Source organism: Meleagris gallopavo, chromosome 3 (assembly GCF_905368555.1).
Source record: "Meleagris gallopavo chromosome 3, MGAL_WU_HG_1.1, whole genome shotgun sequence".
In the NCBI taxonomy this organism is placed as follows: Eukaryota; Metazoa; Chordata; class Aves; order Galliformes; family Phasianidae; genus Meleagris; species Meleagris gallopavo.
Genome location: NC_139406.1, coordinates 35,301,485 through 35,329,482, shown reverse-complemented (window position 1 = coordinate 35,329,482; position 27,998 = coordinate 35,301,485). Strand labels below are relative to the sequence as shown.

The window sequence follows — 27,998 nt, the reverse complement described above, 5'->3', positions numbered from 1 at the left end:
AATAATCACATTCATCATCATCATAGAGGTATTTAATCAGCCTCAGAGCGGCTCCCGAGGCAGCAGGCTCCGAGCCCTTCCCGCTGCGGCGCGGCTGCCTGCAGCGCGCTGTTAGTCTCGGTTCGGTTCGGCACGGTTCGAGACGGTTCGGCACGGTTCGGCACGGTTCGGCACTCAGCACTCAGCGCGGCTCGGCACCACTCGGCACTCAGCGACGGGCGCGCGGAGCGCACCGTGCGGCGAAGGGGGGGGGGTCAGTAGCGTCAGGCTCCCATGGCGTCACTATTGACGTTTCGCATTCCAGCCGCTCTATGGAGAGGCCGCTAGGGCCGCTCTCACATAAATGACGTTCCGAGCGAGGCAGCGGAGAGCAGCGCGGAGCAGCCGCCGCCGTCCTCTCTCCCGGCACTGCCGCACGCGCATCGCGGGGCGCTCGCAGCCGCCGCGGGGACGAAGCGTGGCGCCCGCTCGGCAGCGGCTCGCGGGGCTCCGGAGGGCCCTTCCCATGCCCGCGGGGAGCGCGCGGTGCGGAGCCGCAGCCGCCCGGCAACCCCGCCGTGCCCCACGGCCGCTGGACAGCGCCTGAGAGGGAGCGGGCGCCTGGATGTAAAGACGGAACCCCCACAGCAGCCGAGTACGTACGGGGCGGGCGGGGAAAGTTGCGGCGCCGCGCTCGGAGCTCGGCTAGCGGAGGACAACTTTCGCCTCCCAGTGTGTGCGCTCGGGATGCCGCTTCTGTCCGACCGAGCCGTGCCCCGGGCGGGGGGCGGCGGCCGGAGCCGGGTTCTCTCCGCCGGGTGTTGTCATGGAAATGATGCCGCCGCCGGCGAGGGGATGGATGGATGGATGCATGGATGCATGGATGGATGGATGCATGGATGGATGGATGGATGGATGGATGGATGGCAGCAGTGTGACTTCGCCTCCTGGCGCGGAGATGCGCCCCACGGGGACCGCGCACGAAGCATCGCCGCGGCCGTGCGGTGTCCCCCGGGCCGGGGCCGCGGGAGCGGGGAGACCGCGAGGACTCGCGGTCGCGGTGCGGTGCTCGGGACGGCGGTTCGGTGAGGCGCAGCCCCGCACCGGTGGGCTTCGAGGCGCTGCGTTGCGCTGCGAGGAAATTTCCCAGGGAAAGAGCGGAGAAACGCAGCGTTCTGCATAGGCGCTCGGTGCTGGATTTACTCATTCCTTTCTCGAGGAAAAAAAAAAAAAAAAAAAAGGAAAGAAAGAAAGCAAGAAAGCAAAAACTTTGGGAGCGATCCGCCAACTTTTCTCCAAGCCGCTCCGCTCGGTGACATTCTTCGCCCGCTTTCTTCCTCCTCCGTGGAGACCGCCGTGCGCCGGGGCCGGGCGCGCTCCGGCCGTGGGCTGCGGCACAGCGGAGCTCCGCCGGGGGTGGCCCCGAACCCCCGGGGATACGGGGAACTGGAAACGGAGCTCGGAACTTTTAATTGAACGGAGCGCGGTCCCTCCCGGGTAAACGAAGGTTTCGAAACTCGGCTGAAGAAGTCGCAGTCACAATGGAGTGTTTCACGCTTTGCTCCTCGTGTTACAGGGCGGGGAGGGCCGTCACTCGGGGGCCCGATGTAAAGTGCACGGAGGAAGAAAAGGGCTTTGACACGGCCGCTCATTGCCTCCTGATTTACAGCCCCGCGCCGCTGCGCTCCCGGCTCCGGCGGCCGCAGCCCGGGGGGAGCCGCGTGCCGGGCAGCGCGGCCGCGTCTCCGGGTAACGGGGGAACGGAGGGGTCCTCTGGGACCGGGATCGGGGAAGGGGGGAGGTGCGCTGCCGGCCGGGGAATCTTGCAGCTCCCCCCCACCCCTCCCGACAGAGAAACTCCGGGGACGCCCGGAATGGAGGGAGGGAGGGAGTGAGGGAGGGAAGGATGGAGGGACGGCGGCGGGCTCCTCCCGGCAGGTGAGCGCGGAGGGGCCCGGCCCTCCCCGCCGCCCCCCGCCCGGGAGAGCCCCGTTGGCCGCTGACCGAGCCTTCTTCCCCCTCCGCAGCGCCCCCCGGGTCGGAAGCGCGCCCCCCGCCGCGGCCATCCCCCGCTGCCGCCTCTGCGGAGAGCTCCCAGCCGGCGCCGACCCCGCCGCCGCCCGCCGCCGCCCGCCCCGCCAGCCCCACCATTCAGCGCGCAAGGTACCCGCCAGGTGAGCCGGGGGGGAGCGGGGACGGAGGTGCGAGGCCGCCCCGAGCCACGGGGGTGGGCGGGGAGCGGGGGGGACCCGCGGGGCTCCGCGGGGTGGCGGGATGGGAAAGCGGCGGTCGTGGCGGCGGCGAGAGCTCCAGCCCCGATCTCCCGCTCGGCTGCTCGGTGGCACGGCACCTCCCGCGCGTTGCGGCGTGGGGGCTTTTAGTGATAGCGTCGGGGAAGGAGGGACAGCCGCGAGTCCGCGGGGTCATTTGTGTTGGTGCCCCGAGAGGAAGGGTTGGGTTGGGGTCAGCGAGGCGGAGGCGCTGGCAGCAGCGGGGTAGGCGGAGCCGCGTGGCCGCAGCGGACCTTTGTGTAGGGTCTGTTTCGCTGTCCCCAGGTCAGACTTATTTTAGACTTGGGCTTTCTTAGTCTGCTCTGAGCAGAACGCAGGCCGTACTCTGGCGAGCCCAGAAACACCCCCCACCCACACCAGTGCCTTCCATCAGCCTCTGCGCCTGCTGGGAGCTGCTAAAAGCCCTTTTACCCCCACCGGGTCCACGTCGGCGCGGCCCCGCGGGGCGGCATCTGTCCCAGTGCTTGGCGGTGCGGAGGTGAGGGCAAGGCATTGCTCTCCCTTTGTATTTACTCTTCGAGCCGAACCGGTGATAGAAGCGGGACTTGGCACGGGCGCAGATATCCATAGGAAGAAAAGGAATGGTGGGAGATAGGCAGGGCTGGGAGGCGAGGCTTGGGAGAGCGCTGTCCTGCTGTTTTCTTTCTGTAAGCAGCAGTTGTAGAAAACGGCACTGTTTTGTGTTTTTGGTGTTTATTGTTTTTTTTTCTTCTGTCACTTTTTAATGTTTACTCAAAAAGAAGAAAGATGGGAGCACTGTGTGATGGTACAGTGAGATCTGGTGTTCGGTTCCCATTTACCTGCACAGCAGAGCTACGAGTTGGTTTGGCACCTATTGGTTGGGTTCTCCCATGGCACGCTCAAGTGGGTGTCTAAACATCATTAGCAAAGGGCGTTCTTAAAATCCTAACGCAAACCCCATTATTTTCAATGCGGCGTTGTGTTTTAACAGGAGTTATTTATCAACTGCTTACAAAACACAAATTGCCACAATTAAGAGGAAATGAACTTAATTTTGGTGGACATTTTCCCACGTTCCTCTTCTCCTTCACTGGGGTAACGGCACAGATGGGTGCACTGTGCCCCCCGGCTGCACACCCCGGGCATGCCGTGTGCTTTGGTTTTGGATTGCAGACGCGGAGCAGCAGCCTGCGGTCAGGTGAACTTCACGTGAGCTGCGGCCACGATTTCCTGTCAGCAACAAAGGAGACAGTGCATCAGTGGGAAATGGAAAAGGACAAAGTCTTTGCAGCCGTGCGCTGCCTTGCTGAAAGCATCCCAGCTCTCAGTGAGCCACGTTAACTTTTACGGCTGATGGATAAAACCAATTCTGTTACCTTATAAAAACAGAAATACCCATCCTTTTTTCTCTTCCATTTTTGCAAATTCAGGGATACGTTGAGCTCTGACACCCGCTGCCAGTGGTGTTCCTTTTGTAACAAATATTGGTTTTAATATTATGCATTTGGTAATCTAGTTTACCCTTCATGAAGATTTTATGGCACACTCGCACGCATACGGGGATAGATTTAGAACCATAAACCGTTCCCGTTCTGCTTATCTAATTCTCATTGACACCTATGGATATGGAGCAGCGGATCTGGGGCAGCCCGAGATGGATCCTTCTCCCACTGACACCGCTATAGATTGGAGTTGCTCCCCAATACCTGACCCCCAATGCACGTTTCTTGCTGAAGGGCAGCGGCTCGGGGCTGATTTATGCTTCTCACCTCCAGGTGAGAGCGGGAGGCTCCGACAGAGCTCTGGGAAATGCGGGCAGCTTGTTGTCGGGAAGGAGATAGTGAGTGGGGCTGTGAGCTGCGGGGCTGGCTGTAACGTCCCCCTTTGCCCCTGCAGATATGCCCTGTGTGCAAGCGCAGTATAGCCCTTCGCCGCCCGGTTCGAGTTATGCAGCTCAGACCTATGCGTATGGCTCGGAGTACAGCTCGGAGATCATGAACCCGGACTATGGCAAGCTGACCATGGAGCTGAGCAGCACCGAGATCACCGCCACCGCCACCACCTCCCTCCCCAGCTTCAGCACCTTCATGGAGGGTTACTCCGGCAGCTATGAGCTCAAGCCTTCCTGCCTCTACCAAATGCAATCCGCCTCCTCCGGCCAGAGGCCCCTCATCAAGATGGAAGATGCCCGGCTCTCCACCTACCAGCCCTCGCTGCCCCCCTCGGTGGACGAGAGCATGCCCAGCACCTCTATGTACTTCAAGCAGTCACCTCCCTCCACGCCCACCACGCCCGGCTTCCCCCCGCACCAGAGCCTGTGGGACGAGCCCCCGCTGCCTCCCACACAGACCTGCCTGCCCCCCGGCCACCTGATGGAGGCCGCCCCCATGAAGACTGCGCCTCCGCGCTTCCCCCTCTTCCACTTCAAGCACTCTCCTCCCCACACGCCGCCGGCAGGCCCCCACATGTGCTACGACCCGGCCTCCCTGAGCTTGCCGCTGGGCTCTGACAGATCACCAGCCGGCCAGGCGCCCATGGAGAGCCACTCTTACGGGCTGCCCTTGGCCAAGCGGCCGGCCACCTTAGCCTTCTCACCGCTCGGCCTCAACGCGGCCGCCTCTGGCCTCATGGGCGAGGCCAGCGGTGGTGGTGGTGGAGGGCTGCCCTCTCCGCCCAGCAGGAGTTCCTCGTCCGGGGAGGGCACGTGCGCCGTCTGCGGGGACAACGCTGCCTGCCAGCACTACGGCGTGCGGACCTGCGAGGGCTGCAAGGGCTTCTTCAAGGTGAGACACCCTGCTCCCCTTCCTGCCTGCCGCCCCTGGGTTCCAAGCTCTGCACCCATCATCGGTAGTGGTAGAAGTGGCTCAGAAGGCCAGAGCAGCACCAGAACGACGAGGAAATCTCAGGCAACGTTGTGTTTGGTCACTGCCTCGGTGCTGCTCTTGGCTCAGGTGTCCCAGCACTGTCGCTTTGAAGCACTGCTGACAGCAGTAATCCACTTTGAGGCAGACGAAACCATGTGCTGACATTTTTAAGACTGAAATTCCTTCTGCTTTTAGATTTGGGCACTTCATAATTTCAGCAAATTTAGTTCCATTTTTTTGTTTTTTGTTTTTGTTTTTTTTTTAGAAATAGCACCAACAAAGCACTCAGGGTAGACTTTTTGGGGCAGCAGACTTCAAAAAGTTGATAAATTCAAGGCCCAGTTAGATGGGGCTCTGGGCAGCCTGAGCTGGTGTGGAGATGCCCTGCCCATAGCGGGGGTGGGGCTGGGGGGCCTTTGAGGTCCCTTCCAACCCAAACCATTCTGTAATTCTATGAACCTATGAAATTTGGGGTCGATTCAGTCTATTTCTTTCAGCACATATAGGAGTTGAGCCCCTGTTCTGCCAAAGATATCCTAACTACGATGGGAACAAAAATAGTCCCAAAATAGTTGGAGGGGAGGGCTCACCTCGTTATGCTGTTGTTGCTATACATATAACTGCTACTATTACTTGGTAATAATCCTTTGGCAACGTGTTAAAATACACATCTCCCCTGCAACTCGCTTGTTATTTAAAAATAATTATAAAATGGAGCACAGATAACCTGGAAATGGCAGCTCCTGAGGGCCTGATCCTGCCTCCGTGGAAATCCAGTGCATGTCCCTCGTTGGAGGCAGGATCCACAGTTTGTCCTGCACTCTTCTTTTCTCAGTTCTAAAGTGCAGTGAGCAGCATTTGCTGTGTCCCTTGTATTTAGTCCATTGCAGCTGCTCCTCGAAAAAGAACAATGTTAAAATAGCATTTCCCTGATAATTTAATTGCAGTGAAAGATTTAATACCGAACGCTGAACTGATGAATTTGATCCTCTTCTGATGTCTTTCCTATTAATATCTTTCAGTGCTGAGCTGTCTTTAAGTACGAAAACAATATATAAATATCCTAACATCATAATATATTTTTTTTTGTGACAACTTCTATTACATTCTTTCAAGGCTCACCAGGTTTTTGCAATTTTTTAATGCACTGTATAGTTTATATATAGTTATATGTAAGCCATTTTAAGCGTTAATTACATATATGGCTACAGTATAACTCGGTCCATTTTTTCCCGAAAGTCAGGTCGGCTTTCCCAGAATATTTAACTGAACATATTTGGAGGAGTTCTGCTATTTTTACTTTTCTCCCTGCTGATTTTAATGGCCAACCAAACCAGTTGTTGTGGCATTCGCCTAACAATAGCGATAGCAGGAGAAGTACATCGCAGATCGTTTTGATTTTATTTTAATAAGGTCAGCAATAATCAAGGGAATGAACCAAGTAGAAAATTGTTCCCAAAGGGATATTAAAAGCGGAGATAATCTAATCCCCAAAGGTAGATGCGATGACCTGGTAATTTCAGATATGATTTTATCATTCAAAGTTGCCTGTCTCCGGAGACTTGCTTCAGAACAATCCTCGATGATTTTCATTGTCAGTAGCTAACACTAATAAAATTGTTTTTCCTGCAGGCTAGTGTGTTAGGAAATTAATTTTATCTAATTATATGAATTGCACTGTCGCTTTTCATGTTGTAATTAAAATACATGTTGTCAGGTTCCAAGTTGCTCACGAAACTCTCGGTTTGCTGTTTTTCTATTGCCTTTTCTCAGAGGACGGTTCAGAAAAATGCAAAATATGTTTGTCTGGCAAACAAGAACTGTCCGGTGGACAAGAGACGCCGTAACAGATGTCAGTACTGCCGCTTTCAGAAGTGTCTCAGCGTCGGCATGGTGAAAGAAGGTGAGGGCTACTGCTATTATTATCACAAATGCTGCAGTGTTACATTGAACGAGCACGTGTGAGTGTGTGTGTGTGTATGCGTGTGTGGACATAGATGTCTTTACTACGGACTTGGCAATTTTAGATTCCTAGCTGCCCCTCAAATTTGTGCATCTGTACAATAACATATCATTGACTATTTTTTTTCCTGTCGCTCAGTTGAGTGGGTTTAGCATGTTTAGACTTTCTGGGAGCCCAGAGTTCAAGGATTGCAAGGTCACGAGGGGATAATTTGACTCTGGCCAAAATGTGTCCTTTATGAACTTTGAATGCCATTCAATAATACACTTGGCTTCCGTGTGTTATCTTGCAGCATCGGTGTTTTGTTGTCTTGGGTGCCTTTTTGCATAGGATCTTGTCTCATGGCCACGAGCTGATTGTAAATTTGCAATTAATTTAAATGGAAACTGGATCAACTCATTAGTCCCAGTTCTGCAAATATTTAAGTATGTGAGTAATATTGTGTGAGCAGTCCTATTGCAAATACTGACATGGGAAATACAGCCTATATAGTGTGACCATATTTTTTGACTGCTTTGAGAAAGCTGAAGTTACTGTGAAAGAACAGCCCTGCCATATAGCAGGTGACATTTGTGTTTCACACTCTGTTTTCATTCAGCAGTAGGGCTGTGTGTGTGCATATAGGGGTACATAGGTGTGCTGCAAACAAAGCATGAGTGCTAGAAACACAGCTGGGCTCCAAGGAAGCAGTTATTCTGCTGCTTATGGTCATGGTTGTAAGCAGTTTTGGTACCGTTTGTGTTTCTTTGCCATCAAAGGCATCAACAGCATGTGCTGAAATTGGAGAATGCTCTTATTTTTGCTGGGCTGGCCGTCGCAGGGGAAGCAGGTGCTCATGCTGCTCTGTCGTTTTACCGTGTCCTTACCACCGATCCGCTTCTTTTCTGTGCAGTTGTCCGCACGGACAGCCTGAAAGGGAGAAGAGGTCGGCTGCCTTCCAAACCAAAGAGCCCCCTGCAGCAGGAACCTTCGCAGCCCTCCCCGCCTTCTCCTCCCATCAGCATGATGAACGCCCTCGTACGAGCTTTAACCGACTCCACGCCCAGGGAGCTCGACTATTCACGAGTATGTCTCCCTTTTCTTTGTTTGTTTTCTGCATGGAAATGAGTCATGAGCTGCATTCCTAGCTGGTTGGCTGAAATGAAAAGAAATGTGAAATTGGGGTGAGAGTAGAAGTTTGTCCAGCCGGCCGTGCCTTTTGGGTGGGTGGGTAATGGTGGGGAAGGAGGTGTGCCAGCATTCGGCTGGCAGCTGTGAGGGTCTTATATTCAAGGTTATCTACCGTGTATATTTGAGAGAGTGAAAGCAAATTGTGTGGATAAGTAGAGCAGTTGTCTTGCAAAAGGCTGTGATTACAATACAACTGATTAATCTCCCAAAGTCAGGACTATCCGTGTGTCTGGTATCTTAATTTTCAAGTTATTCATGCTAAAATCTAACAGAACTTCGAGAGTGTGCAGCTATGAGTGTTGTGTGAAATAACATGCAATGGATAGGTCCGTTTACATTGAAATCATAGGAAATTTGCCACTATTTAAAAGATTACAGAGCCCTGCTTTGGATGCCCCAGCAGGAATATTTCTTAAGTAAAATTCACATTCAGGAAACAAACCTCTAAATCAAAATTCTAAAAGATTGTATCAGCAAAGCTTCACCAGATATTATATATTTTCTTACCCTAGTTCTTTAATGTGTAGTGTGCACCACTTAAATATTGATAGGGTATATTTTAAAAGCTTATAAAACTGCTCTGTAGTTATTAAAATATAGTGTAGAAGTAGCTTGTAAAATGCATTCTTAGGAAGGCTGAATATATGAAAAGAAAAAAAATATAGCTACAGAAAAACAAGATTCAAATTCCTTCCACTTAATGAAATATGATTAAATCTCAGACTGTGAAAAATACAGCTATACTCAGACAATATTCACATTGTCCATTTATCACTTGTTGCTAAGTAATATTTAATGCTAAAATATGTTTTGTTGTAATTATATACAAATGTTTTCTTCTAGCTTAGAATATACTTACATATGTAATTACTTTTTAATATATATATTACATATATAATTTAGCAATTATAGGTATGCTGTAATTTCTTTTCTTCAAGCTAGTCAGTATGTATACAATCCAACAATTTTACAAATTGTTTTTATGAATGAATTTAGTGTCTGACAGCCTATGGGGCAGAATGCATTGCCCATATTTACATGTACTTTAACTTACCCAGGGAGTCCCGGGGTCATTCTGCAAACACCGAGGTCCACGTTCAGCTGTGCTTTCAGACAGGAATCTGCTGGGTTCCATAGCATTAAATGAGCATGACAGCTCAGTCCATGAGAGCATTATCCAATCTCACGTATTTACCTATAGTAGCAACATTATTTTGCATTATAAATAATAATAATTTAATGAAAACTGACTTTTTTTAGTGTGACTTCCTTCTTTATCCTGTGACAGCTACTGCTGTTCAAATGGAAACAGTCCGTAGGTCTCACTGCTGAACAATCCTGTTGGTCGTTACAGAAAGCATAGGATTGACAGCAGATTAATTTAGTTTCGGTAGCTAAAAGATTATGTATGGTTGTCTGTTAGGACACGCTAATACCTACGTTTTTCTTAACATTAAAATATATACTAATCTGTTATGCTCGGCAGTACTGAAAATACAAAAAATAAGCTAAACGAAAGCAATAGATTCACATGCTTTTCATAAACCTTGCACTTCTTTAAAAAGTTAAGGGCAATCAGAAAGGACTGCTGAGTAGACACTGAGATTAACTAGCAGAAACATGCTGGAATCCCACTGTAACACTCAAAACTAGTGTGAAGGACACTGTACCTGTAAGGACGGGCTTGCGGCATGCTCTGCTCGGCTGTGACCCTGCCGTGCACCACAAATGGGTGGATCTGAAAGCCTGGCTTGGAGTCAGTCCTAACGCTTCCATAATCACGACCTTAATGTTTAGCATGGTCTTCATGTTTGCAAGATGTCTGCAACGTCTTGACTGTTGCAAAAATACAGATAAGAGTTTCGGAGAGGAATGTACGTTTCTTCCCTCCAAACAAATGCAACCATCTACACCAAAAAAACAAAATTAAATTGCATAATCCATACATTTTAAAGCAAAACACAGTGGAACCAGTTCTGTTGAGAACATGGCTACTTCTCATTTCAGCACTGGTTTTAACTTACCAGCCCACAGCAATGGTATATTTAGGTACTTGGTTTCAAAAAGCAATTGCTAGGAACAGAATTTGGTTTATGAACTTTTTAAAGGCCAAGGGCCGTGGTCAGGTCTCACACCTGTTTCACTGGTACAATTCCATGGGTTTAGACTTCTCAGTAAGTGAGATGAGAAGCAGACCCTGTACCTTGCCGTCCTTCTTCAGGCAAAGCAGCCACCGATTTAAATGGAGGTATTTATTTTTTGGTGGGGCATTCAGACAATGATCCCACCCCAATCCCCAACTAAAAAATGTAGCAAATGTTGGTGCTTCTGACACAGGACGGGTAGGTGGATGCATGGAGAAACAAGCCTAGCTTCTGGCTATCAGATGGTAAATATGCAACACCATCGTTGTTAGATTTTTGTAGCTCCAGCCGTCCATGGAGGTCTGATAAAAGTAGGCAAGGGGTCGGGCTGGATCATGCTATGAAGCTATCAGCCTTTTAGATATACCTTATAAATCTCCCCCTTGAGACAGTCAGTGTCGTTTAATTCCTAGCAGGGCAGCAAGCACCATGTAGGGCAGAGCTATCCCTTTTTGGGATATCCCTGTGGCAGGGGGGTTGGAAGTGGATAATCTTTGAGGTCCCTTCCAATCCAACCCATTCTATGATTCTCCTCAATGAAATAATCATGAGGGAAAAGAAGAAAAAAATTTTTCGTGCATAAAACTGAAGCATACATTTTTTTATGCCTTCTTATACACTCATTAAGACTGCTGGAAGTAAATAATATTTTATTTCAGCTATTCTCTGTAAGTGCTAACTCTGTGTAGCAAGCAGTGACATATTATAGCAGTTCAAAACTACATAATTCCTTATAGTTTTTACCTTTCTTCTAAAAATGCTCTCATGGGCTGAACTATAATAACATATGCAGGTTAATTTTTATTTATTTATTTATTTATTTATTTTTGGTGCATTCAATTTAATTAAGTGGCCCACGTGGGGTATACAGTACTGTAGCATTCAGTTATGTGACATAATGCAGCATTCAGCTTTGCTGGACAATATTAAAACTTCGTCTTACTTTTGCTTACTTTATAATTCTTGAGAAGACGTTAATACCTGACATCATTACACCAATTTGCAATGTGTTATATTTTGGGTTAATTTAGGGTAGTATCTTTTTTCTTTTCCCCCCTTTTCATTGATCAGAGGATCAAGAATGTGTCTTACCTTAATACTACTTGTAGGCAAGGCAGGAATTTCCATCAGCCCACATTTGCTATTTTCTCATATAGAAAGGAGTTATCTCATCTCCTGCACAGCAGGGAAGATCTTCTAGAGTTTGAGAAGCTGAAGACCACACAGTGGACAAGCCCACCACCTCACATTCACTATTTTAGCTTCATTACTAGGGGCTGCAAGGTCTCTGCATACCATCTTTTTCCACCCACTAAGTGTTCCCCAGTGCATTGTGCTGCAGTCCACTGCCAGGAGTAGTGTTTTGCACTGCTTGAGCTTCTTTCAGGTGGAGGACTGAAGAGATGAGCCTCTTGCAGTGTACAAATTTTCTACTGCTGTTTCCCATCTTCTGGATATTTCATCCCCCTTCTTGCAACTCTGTCCTCCTTCAGAGTGGCTGTGGCAGAATTTGTCTCCATGTGAGCACCGACAGCCCACATGTGGCCAGAGGTTTCTAGGACTTCTCATGTCTTTGCTGTGGTTCAACAATCAATCTGACTGTGCAACTCTGTCCTACCAACAGCGAACAGCTCCAACTAGGGCAGGCAGAGAACAGGATGCCTACTCAAGAGGATCTGCTTGCTGTTCCCCCCTCTCTGTCCTGCACAGAGTTTGTTGGGTGATACATGCAGCCAAAGGGGTATGCCTGTAGTAAGATCCTTCCAGGCTCCCACCATGCTCAGTGGAGAGGAGACGTGGGTCCTTCTTCTTCCCCTCTGACTTGGGCTGCTAGGAATACCTTCAGGCTGATGGGCTCAGGTCTAACTGTGTGTGGAAAGTAGCTTCCAACCTTGGGTGTGCACTAATGAAGATGATCCCATCCTTTCCCTGGCTGAGTCTCAGAGGCAGGGCTCATAAGGAGTCCCTCCCAGAAATACCCCACACGATGCCTGATGGGCAGGTTGCTGTTACTCTCCAAGCACAGAATCAGACTAAGCCACCAAAACTCCTATTACATTTTCTCTCAAAAAGAACAGTGCCCCGGGAGTGACAGGGATCTGGTGCTGAGGAAGTGAGAGAGAGCAGGGAGGGAGCTACCGGAGGTCACAGGGAAGTTCTGCAAGCTGGGGCTGTCGGGCGATTGTTTGGAAGAGTTATGGCTGAATCAGTGGGATAATAGGTTCTCCTGAGCCTGAAATGCTTCTCTATGCAGGATAAGAGGTGATACGGGGCAGCTGGTTTACTTTCAACCAGTTCTGTATTCAAATGAAGCCGTGCTGCACGTGTCAGATAAAAGATGATTTATCTTGCGTGTCTCTATCACTGTCTGATAAAATGCAATTTGAGAAGCTGGGGAAGAAATCTGCATTTTGGACGTACTGAGACAAATTCATCAATGGGAAAAATGTTTAATTGCAGTAAGCTAAATAATGTTCCTCCTTTATTGTGGTTGAAATTATCCTCCCCACCAGATTGCTGTTTCTGTTTGCTAATAGCATGGAGCTACTTGCAAAATGTGATAAATATTGCATATTACTTATAAATTTCAAACAATTTCTCTAATTGTGGAAATGTCTTTGCAATATACATCTGAATAGCAAAATGCCTCCAGGTAGCTAAGCAGGTAGATAGACAGAGACCTGCTCAGTGTGCCTTGGATGCTTGTGCCAGCGTTGCTGCAGAAGGAAGCGTTGTTAGGAAGGTAGCACCATATGCTCCTCAGGATGCCCTGAAATGCATGTCATGTTGTAATGCTGCTTTCTGTGTTTTTTCTTTCAGTACTGTTCCACCGATCAGGCTGCTGCAGGCACAGATGCAGAACATGTACAACAGTTCTATAATCTTCTGACTGCCTCCATTGACATATCCAGAGGCTGGGCAGAAAAAATTCCGGGATTTACTGACCTCCCAAAAGAAGATCAGACATTACTCATAGAATCAGCTTTTTTGGAGCTGTTTGTACTAAGACTCTCCATCAGGTAACTATTTCTTTCATTTCCACTCCAGCTGATGTGAAAAATCACTCATCTGCACATTCTTAGGATCAAATATAGTGATACACTGGAATGCTGTCAATTGCAAAAAACGAACAAACAAAAAAAATGATAACAGAAAATATCAACAGTGTCTGCATCCACAGGAGATGATGTAGAATTTGTTTTACGCTGCAGAAAAAATAAGGCAGTGATTTTAAAAGGGAGCATATTTCTCACTAATGCACTTCTTTTTATTTGATATACCACATCCTCTTCTTCCGTAGAAATCAAAATTGATCCTTGGGTACAGTTTGAACAACTTTGCTTCATATTCATCAGCATAAACTATATAAAAGCACTTTTAGTATTGAAGCTTCTCCTTTTTTTCCTTTTTTTTTTTTTTTCCACACATGTGCATCTTTGTAGTCTGTTGTTGAAAGGGATAAAGGAGCTTTAAAATCTTGTTCAAATTATTTTTTACCTTAATACCAAGTCACTCAACAGAGAAAGGTGCTGGCTGTCAGCCTGGCACCAGTTAAGATATTTCACCAAAGACACTTCCAGGGACTGGAGAAATTCCACACTGGTGATTTGAATTATGCCTTGCTTCTTTAGGTCGAAAATGACCTTTGCATGTAGCTCTTAACAGGGATACTGGCAATGGGGAGTGGGAGGAGAGAGAACCTGGCAGTAACATCACTCTTGCGATAGGTTCTCACTTAAAAGAGTATATTATATTGTGTTTATTGTGCATTATTGCATGTGTTTTCCATTGTTTTTTTCTCTATTAATTTTTACAATACGATAAACGCAGATCAGACTAAGTAAGTGCTGAGAGTTGCAGAACCCCATCTCTCCTCAGCTTTTATTAATTTTTCATTTCAAAATGCACGCACGTAGTATTACTGCGATTCAAACATACAGTATTTAATGTAAAATGTCTTCTCTGTTTATGCCTTTGGGCAGGACCAAAATCTTAACTAATTAGACAGTCTACACCACATGCTACAGCTAACCTCAGGGTTATAACTCTACAAAGTAAGCAATCATAGAAGCTTGTTTGTTGTACTTTTGCCCCAAGGGAGAAGCATATTGTCAAACGTGAATGCCCACATATGTCTCAGGATAATGTGCCTTGGATTTTAAATGACAGACGCTTCAATACTGGTTATGCATTTTGCTGTAAAGTTGAAGATGCGTCTCTAATTTTTTCAATTATTTTTCTTTGAGGTCTGATACTGCTGAGGATAAGTTTGTATTCTGCAATGGACTTGTGCTTCATAGACTTCAGTGCCTTCGTGGATTTGGGGAGTGGCTCGACTCTATTAAAGACTTTTCCTTAAACTTAAAGAGCCTTAACCTTGATATCCCAGCCTTAGCAAGTTTATCAGCTCTAACTATGATAACAGGTAAGTGTTCCTTTGTTATATAATGCTTCAGACTCGTGCTTTACTTAGCGTAGATTCAAGCAATTTCAGTTAACTTAGCAACATTCTGGATAAAGTAATTGCAATTTTTAAGTGTTGAAATGACCTCCATGAAATTGTAGGCTATAACATTAGACCATCAGATACATCTATTAAACTGCAGTCTGACTATCTATTTCTTCTTGTTTTCATTGTTTTCTTGGAATTGTCTCTAAAAGTCAAACTGCTTCCAGGCAAACTAAGTAGCTCCTACAAAAATCTTTTAAAATCCTTGCTGAATTCCTGGAAAACAGCAAATCACCAGAGGAAAGTCTTCTGCATGGGAATACTAACATGAGGGTGGCTTGAGGGCTAGAAGCTAGGTGGCTAGTATAGCACGGTGCCTGAAAGAGTGCTGCTTTTGGAAGCCAAGCTACTGTATGTATTCTATGTTCTGATTTGTTGAGAGAGAAAAATTGGAGAAAAATGAGAGAAAAGATCTCTTCTGCAGCTTTACAAAAGCTTTTGGGTGTGCCAAGATATGTGACCATATCTCCCCTTCTGCCTGGTGGGGTGAACAGCCAGCAGCTAAAGTAAGAACCTGCCAAATCTGACTAGGAAGTACAAAACAGAGGAGCATAATGTTATGAAGTATCCCTGAACCAACAAAGCCCCTTGAAGCACACACTTCGTACTTTGGGCTTTTGATAATTTAGGAGGCACAGCTGGGGAGGCAGTGGAGTAAGGAGTGCTAGGAGTGAGGGTGTCTGATGAGCCACAGGAGCTCATCAGAGCAGCGGAAAGCCTGGCTCTCGTTTCAGAAAAGGTGCTAGCGGAAAGGTGTGGAGGTGTGATGACAGCATGAGCCAGCACCTCAGCCTGCCTCAAGCTGAGTCTGCCCGGGAATGCTAGGAGCTCTGATGGGGTGGATATTGATTTCCTCTTGCGTTTTAGGCAACTACCAATTTGCAGGTGGTAGCCTCAACTAAATCAGATGCAGTTTTCCTTTGGATGAGTTGATGCTTGGGACACACTGACATAAGATGCTCAGTGGCAAATTCAAAAATTTGTACAATGACCAATTCTCACTGACATTTGTAGGGCTAAATTTTTGGCTTCAGAATTTAGGTAGTATACTTCCCTCTTGTTTGAGAGAGGGCTTTGCTTATATTTGTTGTAGCACAAACGCTTTGCTTATTGCTAGAAGTATTCTAAGGTTTTAATTAACTTACATTTGTTTTTTTTCTGCAGTTTGGAAAGGATATGTTAAGGTCCAGATTCTGCTTTCTTTGATAAAACTCTTAAGTCCAGAATAATTTGGGGGTGCTTTGTTCCACATGAAAAAAAAATTCAAAATGAATGATATGTTAAACTCATAAAGAATGTTCCCAACTTATTTTTGACTTCCTTATTCAGAGGTCACACGCAAGCATACGTACTTATATATATGTATTATAAATACATATGTGTGTGTATGTACATACCTATATATAAAACGTTTATGTGTGTGTATTTAGGTATCTGTAAATCAAAGACAGTTACTATCTCTCTCCACGTATATGTACACACAGACATATATGCTCACATATGTACAGTGCTTGTCGTTGATTTAGGTAATATCTGATATATTTGATATGTCTTTTTAGGTAGACAAAGATGATGGAGCTTGTTGTTGATTGCCTTTCTGGAGACTGAGTGGATATAGGTAGATAAAGAGGAGCCCCTGCAAACAATCAGTCTGACTATAGATAAGGCTGTTCTGTAGGATGAAAAGTTTTTTTCTCTTTACAAAGCCATGTCCTGCTTTTTGTTGAGTCAGACACTATTTGGTTGTCTTTAAAGAGTCCAGGTTGTCCAGTGGCTGGTTCAGATCACCATACAGTATTTAATAGAAATATTTTTTCATTGATAAAGCCCCACAATCCTTCCTTTCATTGCTAACAGCCCTTTCAGGAGTTTGCTGTCTTATACTGTTTTTCTCAAAGTTTCTAAATAAATAGAATGCTTTTAGAAGGAGAGCATTTCTGTCCCTAACAGCCTTAAGGTTTTCTATTTTCTGTATTTGTAACTTTTTTACTTGATTTCTTGTGCACCCTACTGTAGGGATCCTGCTTTAGAAGAGGGTTGGACTAGATGCTCCAGATGTCCCTTCCAACCCCTATGATTCTGTGATTCTGTGATTTTCTCCCCTGTATGAGATGGTGCTTAAAATTCATATAGTTTTCTGTTTATTCTTTTATGTCACAATGCCAGAATATCTCTGCTGATTTGCTCTCAGAAGAGAGTACCACTCCATGAAATCTAAATTAGATCAAGGCTCCTGTGTCTAGTGATTTATATTCACAGGTTTAAGATCTCTCAGGGCATTTAGGGACTCAGTCAGAAATTTGGCTACCTGAAAATGGATGGTACTGTATAAAGATGAATATTAAGAAATGGAAAATGAAAGAGGAAATCAGGTAGCTTTAGCTGATCACTAAATGCTGAGGTGGTGGTTCTTTTGCGAATTTCTCAGCAGTTGTGTATTTGTAATGTTCGTAATCAGGAAACCCTTGAGATTTGCCCATGAGAAATGGCATCCTTGCCTTCTCTTGACATTTTGAGTATGACAAGTCAGATGCTTCTTTCAGATAGTCCTACCAAAAAGAAAGAGTGACAAAGATAAATTTTGGAAATCAGGTATCTGTTGAACATTTCAAGTGACTTTTTTGAGTCTAGGCTTAGATTCAGGTGGATGTTTTAGTGCCACTGTTTATCCTACAGAGAAGACGCTTCTTTCCTGTACTGAACTGTTGGAGGCAGAAGATAGTAAACCCTGGTTCAGATCCTCCTGTGAGTTAGAGCAAGAGAGAATGACCTTTTCACAGGAATATAGGATATCCAACTACTGAGTGTCACTGTCTTTTGTGTTGAGGTCATTTGCAGTTTTGTGAATTTAGTTGTTTGCTTTTATTAGAAGTGCTGCACAACAAACTGTTGGCTTAAACAACATTTTCTTCATTATTACAAAAGTTGCTCCAGTTCTTATTTTACATTTGTCAATTTTTCATGACTTGAATGCTCAGCCAAGAAGAGAAAATGATGTGTAACAATCATAGCTGGTTTAAATACTGTACAGCACCTTAGGTAGCAGCAGATCTAAGAATTCTCGTTCTTAGTACAGTATATGCTTCTGAGAACGATGACCTGTTTGTTCAGCTTGATTTCATGAGTGCTCTCCATAGACCAAACAAGGACATGCTCTTAGGAAACAAAACCTCTTGTAGTCATCGAAAGTATTGGTGAAGGAGGAAAGTAAGAGAAGCCACTACTTGCTTTCATACATTTGCTGTTCTGTGAGGGTGGCGGGAACAACAAACATCTCTCTCCCAGTAAAGGAGAAGGGGATAAATGTAACACGTTGTGTGGGGAGTAAAAGACATCCCGTTGTTCCCAATGTCCCAAGGTGCTGAGGGCTGATCTCTCATTTTGGGATATCAGATCAGCTCCTCAGTAACAATCGTGGTACTTCCAAAGCCCTGTAACTATCTCAACTGCAGCTGCAGGTCACAGTATATGATGCATGGTTATCGGCATATACAAGCATTTTTTCTGTTCAGTAATCTTGATTAGAACAGCAGGAGACCTATTGAATATCACAGTATTCACTAATTCTCTGCTTACTTTGAATAAAGCTGGTGGTATGCATAGCATAAGATAAACAGGAAAAGATTTTGTAAATTTGCATCCATTAGCAAATCCATATATTTGTGCTTTTCCTGTTTATTTGATCTTTACTGGGAATTTCCAGCGAGTCCCATAAAAAGAAAAGAACCATGTCAGAGTCCTGCTGAATTTTCAAGTTCTTTCAGATAGGAGATTAGCTGGAAAGAGCATCCGGAATGAAAGCAATGACACTTGGTTTATTGTGAGTGGCTTGCAAACAGTTAAAATTCCCTAATGTCATAGCATATTTTTTTTCTTTAAGGTACTCCTTTAGGATCTTCCTCTCTCTGTCTCTCTTCTCCTTTTTTACTTCCTTCAGTTGGTTAAGAAGGGTTGGACACAACTTCCTCCAGAGCACATCAGCAGTGCTCTGAGCACCAGCCAGAAAAAAGTAATTAGAAGACACTCACCCCACATCCCCCTGAAAGCAAAAAATGCATTCTGTCCTATTCTTTCTGTTGGGATGTAGGATATAATGAGCTAAAGAAGAGTGCCAACATGGAGGGAAAGGCTCTGTCCCTAGTTTCATGATGATGACATCTGTTAGTTTAGTAGGTTGTACAGATCACAAGTGTTTCTGTACAACCACTTCATGCTGGACTTTCTCTAATTCTTACACTGTGTTGATGGTGAAGATTTGCAGAACAGATCAGATATGAGCTTGGACTATTGTTTAAAATACTCCCTTAACTTCCTGAATGGTCACTAATAATGCTTTTCTACCAATGTCAAAATAGAAGGATTGAGATTACAGTGAAGATCATCTGAAGGGCTCACTCTTAGTCACAAATTTGTGCTCCCTCTAAAACTGCTTGTGTTTTCTTTCTCTATCTTGTTGATTCTCTTTTCCTTTCTGCCTCTTCCTTTCTCTGTCCACATCCAAATATTATTGTTTTGCCCACTTGACAGTCTCAGTGGGATGCTGCTGAGCACAGAGCATTCTCACCCTAATTTAGCCAAGCTCTTTTGGCATATGTTTTAATTTAAGTATTTTACAGACCAGTTCAGAGCCACTGTATATACTAGGCTTATTCACACTCTTACTGCTTTGTTAGACTGGCACTGGAACACTGAAGAATATTGTGAGGTTTCAATTAATGGTGAGTTTATATTTGTCTTCCTGCTGCTGAGCTCTCCCTTGCAGTTTACAAACAGAGTTTTTAGCATCATCAGTCATACCAAGAAATACTAATGACTCTGGGCTGGCCAAAAAGGGTCTGGCTGCTGCAGTTCCCTTCTGCATATGGATCTGTCTGACTTTCCACGGGGGGAAAGGCTCACCTCCTCTTCAGCAGCAGATACCCTCAGTCCCATTGCCAGGATTCTCCGGAGTGGGTGCTTTGCGTGCTGGGTCTATATACGAGCAGGTGGCAGACTGGAGGAGTGTAGGAGAGCCGCTTATAAAAAAAAACCCTCCAGATTGCATTGTCTGCCTTCCCCTCTCCACTTTGACGAGGGAAATACTGTCAGCATCTGATGTGAAGCACTCACTCCTCCTTCTCCTCTCCCACTCTTTTGATGAGGCAAAAACTCTTTCCTCCTGGAAGCTCCTGGTGGCCTGCGTTAAGTTGTGGTTTTCCTAAAGAAGGGAGCACACTGTGGTGTCCTCTCTGGTCATTCAGCTCACCTAAATTTAGGTTCTTTGCCCAGAAGAATACAGATCACCTCTTAAAGGTGGTTCACCCACCTCAATTCCAAACTGTCTTCCAATACATTTGTCTTTGCATTGATGGTAGAAGGAGCTCAGAAGTCTGTGCCCACAGCCTGGGACCTTTGTGAAGTCCCTGAAAGTTAGGCAGGGTGCATGCGGCAGGATGCTCCTGGGTCTGTCAAGCTGCTGCCTTGCTGTACAGCCAAGCATGTGTATGGCAATCAGAAAGCTGTAGGCAACAGAGCCTGGTGTTTCTTTGAGTTAGAGAAGGGGAAGAGGATTGTGAAGGGGGAAGAGAAAATCAGATAATTGTATTGAAACCGAGACAATCAAGAGGCCTATTTTAAGTCTGTACCATTAATCTGCTGCATTTCTGTCAGGACTGTTTCTGACACTTCAGAATTAATTAAAGCTAAAACTGACCTGCCCTGACACAGAGCGCAGAGCCTAAGGGTCTCTCAGCTACTCAAGATCTTCAAAACACTTGTATTTTTTGAGTGTTTTTCATAAAGGTAGCACCAAATCTGCCTGGCCCTGATATCATCTGCCCTAAGACAGAGACCAGGGAAAGGACTGGCACAGCTGGTGACTGCTTTTCCTGCTCTTTGACTCTCTTCTTATGAAGTTTTTGCTGATCAGCATAATTATAGGACAGAATTACATCAAGATTCCCGGAAATTGTGTGTGGGAAAAGGAGAAAGGTGTAAGAAACTTGCCGTGTTCACTTTGCCAGAATGAGCTGCTAAGTTTGTAGAGCTTTAAAAGCAAGACTTCCAATGAATCATTTTGACAGGCTTATGGAGAGCATCTTTGCCATAAATCACCGTTTTTCTTGCAAAAATCAATGGTATCCTAAACCACGAGGCTGAGAAATCCTATATTCACTTTATCCATGCCTTTTTAATTGTCCCTATAAGAAAGTCTGAATACAATAATATTTACACACCTTCTCGATCGATTAGAGAAAATCTATTGTTTTGACTAGCTGTCTTTCTTGGGATAAATCTTGGCCTTCTCAGTTATGTGTGGATAGGAACATTCTGTGGAATACCACAAATGATTAGGAGACCATTAACTTCAGAGACAGGGCACCTACCCACAGGTGCCTCATTTTGCTACCTGCAGGTTAATTAAGAAAGACTGTCACTGGTTGCGTGGAAAAGGCAAGAAAACTTGTTTCCTGTTATTTGAACCCTAACTATTAAACTTAAATCTTTGATGTGACTTAGACCCAAGGCTCTTCAAGCCTACCTGAGAGGTAATGACCAGCTTGCAATGGCAGTGCTAGGGCAAAGTGCCCATTATTAGCAGAGAGGCTTCCAAGCAGATGGCTTTGACTTTATGGGCCCTGAAGGGATGCCTTAAGGATTGGAGTCTGCAAACCCCTTCTATCACTGAAGCAGTTCCAGTTGTAAGAAATGACATCTGTAGAGACAGAGCAAACATCAAACACTCACGTGGGCAATTTGTGCAGGGGAAGACAATCTTGTTTGTTGGAGACTGCTTTCATGTTGTAGGACCAAAGAGCAGATCGAGGTTGTAGCATGTCTTACTCCTGCATTTCCTTGATTTTGTTATTTAAAGTAAGTCTGCTAATATTACAGTCTATGCACATACTATATTTTGCATTGACATGCTTCATGGCTAGACGTCAAAGACATAATTTGTTCATGAAACCTTTTGAACTTGTCCATGTAAGACAAAAACTGTTTAGTTCTTACTTGAAATGTTAACAACATTGCTGTATGCTCAAAAGCCAGAGATCATCATACTCTCTCGCAACATACACATCTACTGAGAAACTGGTTTGAAAATGTGCTTTGCTATTCTGAAGTCAGAGTTGGATCCACTCTGGTATTTCAGCTCTGTAGATCTATAAAGATATCTTCACTTACATAGCCAGGAAACAACATCAGAACCGATTAAAAGATGGAAACTTTTCAAAGACCACAAGATTGACTTCATGTCCTGCAGATTCTCAGTGGGCTAGAGGTATAAAAAAAACATCAAACCGACAACAACCTACAGCTTTTTAAATTTGTATAAAATATTTATCCCCCAAGATTTTTAATGGCAGAATCTGGCTAAGTATTTACTCCTAGTGACCTGTGTAGTTAAGGTTTACATAATTACACTACTCAACATTTACTGGAAAGGCTTTAAATATTCATTGACTCCTCATGTTTTAATGTAAACAAAGCACTTAGGATACCCAAGTTTTTTTATTCCTTCAAGGTGAAAAAGATGTCTGAAGCAGATGCTGCTGCTTGGATGAGCATTGCTCTGAAGCAGCAGAGCAGGTTGATGGTACTTCATTGCTTCACCTTCTGGCCAGAGATGTATGTGTGTGCCTCCTGGTTCTGATCCCAAACTAGTATTTTTCAGGAGATATCTTTGCATAAGTCAGTAAAGTTGAAAAAGTGTAAAAGGGGTGAAAATCACTGGAAAATCAGACCTTTCCATTTCTGACTGCCTTCATTGAATTCCATCTGTTTTATTGGTTTGTCAAGAGCATCTAGCCAAAAATGTCAGTGAGGGAAGGCATGAGTAGTTCATACACACAAGTCAGGGCAAGGCACTGCTGTGCCTGCTTCTGGAAGAAAAGAAGACTATGCTCTTTCCAGTGTTCATCGGGGGGTGGACAGAGAAAGTATCTACTGCTACCTCCTCCTGGAGTAAAGAGAAAGGAGCAGGACTTGGGGCAATGGGCACAACATAGCCCGTGGCTGCCAGGGGTGGGGGAGAAGAATGGGGCAGGCAGACAGCTTCAGATGAATCAAACAGAAGAAATGCCACGATCCCTCACTGCTCATCCTGGTATATCACTGCTTTTTCCATCTGTAGTTGACTAAAATTAATTTAACCTGTGTTATCTTAGACTACTCTATCCAGTCTAATGCTGTTTTGCATGTAAGTGGAGAGCACTTTGTTGTGAAGCCTCTTCTTACTTATCTGTGAATTTCCAAGTCAAAGGAAAAATCAAAAGGCCACGAAATTATTTGAGATCCTTCTTCTGAAATGTTAAATTAATTCATCCACTAAAGCTTGATAGCAAACAACATGAAATTATCTCTCTCATGTACTAATAAAAAGCCAGCTTTGAATGAATGACAAATCTGATTCATTGCACCTAAGCTTAAAGAACTGGGGATGTATTTAGCAGCATTGTAGCATTTTAAAAAGCTATTCAAATGGGGACAAGCTGTGGCTTCCCTTGCTTTTAGGAATGTTGAGATTTTTTTGTGATGGATAACATAGCAGCCTTTTCACTTTAGGCACTTCTTACTCAAAGCAAAATAGTTAACTTCCAGGCTGTTTTTATTTTGAGCCTTTTAAAGAAGAATAAGTTAAAAAGCAGGAGCTGATCAAAATAACAAAGGATGGCGAGTTGCTTTTAGTTTCTTATAGGAGTGTTTGCAAATTCCTGGTGGAATTCTGGGCCTGGCGCTGATGAAGCTGGCTAAGGATATCGATCGCCACTTGAATTCACTGAATAAATAATGGTTGCCATAGTTATTGAGCATTCACAACTGGTGGGGAAGCACAGAAATCTCCAAAACACCTCCTGTGATAGTTTTGCTGGAAAATCACCCAATTAATTCTATCTCCTATCACAGAAATTATATGAGATACACAGAATATTCGGACGCATTATACTAGAATTTCAGTCATGATTGAGCATCTCTGTTACCCATTTTAGCAGCTAAAAAGAAACAGGGGCTTATCATCTTTTATTTTGTGTGACAAAAAGGTTAACTGATATTGTATAACCCGAACTGTTCAAAGAAATCATACACTTTTTGAAGCATCTTTTGCTTCGATTACCAGAGCACACAGTTACACTGAAGCAAATGAGTCCTCTCCACTTGAAGTAGGGATGCTGACATGTCTGTTTTTTCTCTTGCGCAGAACGACATGGCTTAAAAGAACCAAAGAAAGTGGAAGAGCTATGCAACAAGATCACAAGCAGTTTGAAAGATCACTTAACTTTCAGTTGCCAAAACAAAGGACAGCCGCTCGAGTCCGCAGAGCCTAAGGTACTGGGTGTTCTTGCTGACTTGCGTTCTCTCTGCACACTGGGACTGCAGCGCATCTTTTACCTGAAACTGGAAGACTTGGTGCCAGCCCCTTCCATTATCGACAGGCTGTTTCTGGATACTTTGCCCTTCTGAGTCCAGCCACCCTCCTGAAAGGCAAATGCCCACCAGAGCAGGCAAACGGATCATGACTTACTGCTAACATTTCTGCCCTCACTTAACAGAAAAGCAGCTCCAGCTCTAAAATGAGGTCTTTTCTGGCGCTTTGTCCTTACAACATGAGGCCTAAAACTTACTGGCTTACTGTTTTGGGGTTGTGTTCTTTGTTTTCCTTTTTTTTTTTTTTTTTGGGTATTTGTGTGTGTGTGTGTGTGCGTGACTTGGGTTTTTTAAACGGCTAATATGGCACTTTTGGACAATGCTATCCCAGCAGCAGTAAAAGGTTAACACGACTGTTTCAAACCTGTTGTTTAACAACTCATGGGACATGAGGAATACAGTGGTAGAAGCTGTGTGTTTGAAATCAAGAACAGCAAATAGTTGTTTGCCAAGGTAGTATGTGTTTTGTGAGGATACCTTTAGCATACTTCCTGCATCAAGGGCACATACATCAGCACAATCGAAACAAAAATCTCACTTTTTTAACAAAGTACATTCAATTGAACATTTCACATAAATCCAATATAGCAAAATGACGATGGCTGTTAGCTCCCATGTTCAAGTGCAATTTTTTAAAGTGCTGTCTTACTAAGTCTTGTTTATTAACTAATTTATTTTAATATGAAAATAAAAGGAAGAAACCAAGTGAGAAATTGACGTGCACTAACTTACATGACAGAGTTTTCCAAACTTGACTCCGTGTAGCGTGACTTACTGACAAATGTCTGTGGGAGACACAGGAACGACCGCGGCTCAGTTGTTCCCTAGACAAGGAAATGCGAGTAAGTAGTGGCTGGAGCGCACAGGGTCAGCATCAGGGATAGTTTGCCTTTAGACTTTAACAGAAGTACCTGGTTAGTAAACAGACGCACGATGGGTTTCAAGAACAAGCAAGTCTTGTAAAATAGTATGAATGTAAGTGCTAGGAAGGATATAGTGAGCTGCGTTTAAACATTCCGTGTTCGTACTCCTTTTTGTATGTTTATACTGTTGATGCCATATTAATATGAAATAATTTGTTGCATAGTGTCTTTATTTGTATAAACGTTTGTATGCATGGTATATTGTATTGGCTTTGCCTGTATTTATTGCAATGACTGCCAGCTCGTAGGAGCCCTGTTACACACGATAAGGAAATGGGGTGTTCACACTGACTCAGATACACCAGTTGGAAAACTATATACATATATATAATGTGTATATATATATATGTATATACCTATATTTGTGTGTGTGTGTGCGTGAGCGTGCGCGTGTCTTTTTATTAACCATTTGTATATAAAATATCTGTCAGATCACAAGCAGAGCTATTTTACAGTTCATTTGCAGTGACTTCTAAGGCAGTACTGTTTAGCACTTTGATATTAAAATCTTGCTCATGTTTTGCTAAATTCAAATAATATTTAAAGATTTTAGTTCTAAAAAAAACTTTATATGCACTGTATTAAGTCAAAATTTTGTTGGTCATTTTGCTAAGGAAATTTTTGAATGTCAACCTGATGTCACTGTATCTTTTGTTAGCTTTAAACATTCTAGCTTTTGTCTTTTTTTAAACTATGCTGTTTATATGGAAATTAAATTATACAATCAAACAGATGCCAAATGAATTGCCTAATTGCTGCAAAGGATAACCCAGATATCGAGTCACTGTATGGTTTTCAAATAGTAATCTGGTATTTTATCACTTACTATGTTTGGATGTGCTTTTATGAAAAAATTATTCTTATATCAAGATTTATAGTAGTGTCAATAGGGAAACAGACTTCTAATCACTATAGTTAATATTTCCGGTTTACCTGCAGATAATATTTGGAAAAGTATTGCTTTTTGTATTGACTTTTAAGCTTATGTGCAAACATAATAGCATAATTAAATATCAGAGAAGCTAATGTTTCTTGTAGGTTGCTGTAACAAGCCTGACCAGCAAGACAAATATATTTTGACTGAACTTGCTTTTGTATATACTAAATATATATATATATACATATATATATATACACACAATCACACACATGTGCGCATACAAAAACATACAGAAGCTGAATCAGAAAGTATGTTTACCTTTGTCTCCTTGTGTCAGACACAAGGTCCCTTGGGAAATCACTTCTGCCTAGGGACAGAGCCTGCCAGGCGCTGAGCATCAGTGAAGGGGTCCTGGGCGCTCCTTGTGAGTGGGCCCTTCCACTGAGTTTTCAGCACAGAACAGTGAAATTGCTTTTTGTTGGGCGAAGTTTATTTATTCAGTGGGATGTGAATGGAGGGAGCAGGTCCAGAGCCCCACGTGAGATTTCATGTAGCCGGTGTGCTTCAGTCTTCCATGGATAGTCTTAACTGTGATACTCTCCCATTCCCGTCACCTACCAAACCGTCCTTCATTTCAACTCCAGTGCACAGACCCATCGTAGAGTGCAGCCAGTGACAGATCACGATGGTGAAAGAAGAATTAATGCAGAATAAATCTCCTACCTTCCTCACAGCTCTCTCAGTGTGAACATGCCTTTTTCTAGGCAGAATTCAGGAATATATCAGGTGTTAAGGGAGAGTGCCTTGCTTTTGTTTCAGACAACAGTGTTTCAAGAGTTTCTTCACTCCGCTAACTGCAGTACTTTCTTCTTTTTCCTTTTTTTTTTTTTTTTTCCTTTTTGTGGTGTTAACCTGTGGGTTGAAAGAAACGCTCTTGTACATATACAATGTAAATTAAAATTATTAAATTGAATAACGTTTTTTTCAGAGGCCCCATGTGTGTTGAATAAGTATGCTTAATTCTGTTAAAATCTGATGTGAATTTTTTATCATTTATAAAACATTAAAAAATTGTGTACTTGAGTCTTTAGAGTGGAAAAATTGGTGAAGGATGCTTAAGAACACTGGCAGCTTAATGGCTAGTCCTTAGGTTAAAAGAGCTTTCATATAAATACAGTGAGACCCACAGTGCCTGGTTACCCAGCCTCGATTAGCTCCTGTCCATGGCTGTCATGGAAGCCCTGTTGTAGAGACCTCCCTCTCCTCACTGCACTTCTCCATGTCAGCAAAAAGTTGTAATTAACTTGCAAATGATGACAGCCCCAAGGGAGGGAGGGGACGGCTGTAGCCAACCCACAGCATGCGTGTCTGGCTAGAAAGTGGACCGAGCTCTGATCCCGTCTCCTGCCCTGGTAGAACCAGGCCCCAGTGGGAACACACAGCAATTTCTGTGTGCAGACAGCTCTCCTCCTTCCCCTGCCCTTGCTTTGCAGGAGGGATGACTTATCCCCCAGCAGACAAAACTGTTTAACTATAAATCCATTTTCTAAGCAGTTCTGAGAGGCACCTGACCCTCGGCCAAACTCCTGCAGAACTTGCTCAGCTGGAGGTGGCACCAAGCGATGAGCTGTGGTAGGTTGCAAGATTGGCAGATTGTTCTTTGGAAATGCGGCAAAGCAAAGGGATGTGCAAACTCTTCCAAATCTTTTTCTTTTTTTCTTTTTTTTAATGGCTTATTTTAAAAATTTGACCACTGTTCTTAAAATACCTAGTTGGTATGTCGAGGAGTTTTGCATAATAGTCCTGCAAGGTAAAACACACAGATCTACTGACAAACCCTGCCCAGGGTATGAATTCTAATCATAGAATCATAGAATTGTTCAGGGTGGAAAAGACCTTAAAGATCAT

General features: G+C 44.4%; 1 protein-coding gene and 1 long non-coding RNA gene across 12 annotated transcripts in view; one reads left to right on the top strand and one right to left on the bottom strand.

Annotated features, from left to right (window-relative positions):
• The first annotated feature begins 492 nt into the window (after positions 1-492).
• On the top strand, positions 493-25,950 carry NR4A3 (nuclear receptor subfamily 4 group A member 3). Of its 4 annotated transcripts, none has more exons than XM_085220624.1 (8): positions 493-634; positions 2,007-2,142; positions 4,128-5,014; positions 6,869-6,998; positions 7,951-8,123; positions 13,193-13,392; positions 14,620-14,798; positions 24,061-25,950. In XM_085220624.1, exons 3-8 carry the CDS (start codon positions 4,130-4,132, stop codon positions 24,321-24,323), a joined length of 1,830 nt encoding a protein of 609 aa, XP_085076750.1. In that variant the 5' UTR covers positions 493-634; positions 2,007-2,142; positions 4,128-4,129; the 3' UTR covers positions 24,324-25,950. The 4 variants fall into 4 exon arrangements, with proteins under 4 accessions (XP_085076750.1, XP_085076749.1, XP_085076751.1 ...); XM_085220623.1 differs by having other exon boundaries at positions 499-634; positions 2,007-2,153; XM_085220625.1 differs by lacking the exon at positions 2,007-2,142 and having other exon boundaries at positions 500-634.
• LOC104910195 (uncharacterized) overlaps positions 5,008-27,998 on the bottom strand; it is a 48,952-nt gene continuing 25,961 nt past the window's right edge. For 6 of the 8 annotated variants that reach the window (XR_014882394.1, XR_014882389.1, XR_014882390.1 and 3 more), the window contains 3 exons: positions 9,899-27,002; positions 9,283-9,423; positions 6,478-7,967 (listed from right to left, as the gene is read on the bottom strand). This is a non-coding gene — a long non-coding RNA (uncharacterized LOC104910195). Of the gene's footprint in view, positions 5,986-6,477; positions 8,194-9,282; positions 9,424-9,898; positions 27,003-27,998 lie in introns of those variants that run through there. The other 2 variants (XR_014882393.1, XR_014882392.1) reach the window with 2 other exon arrangements.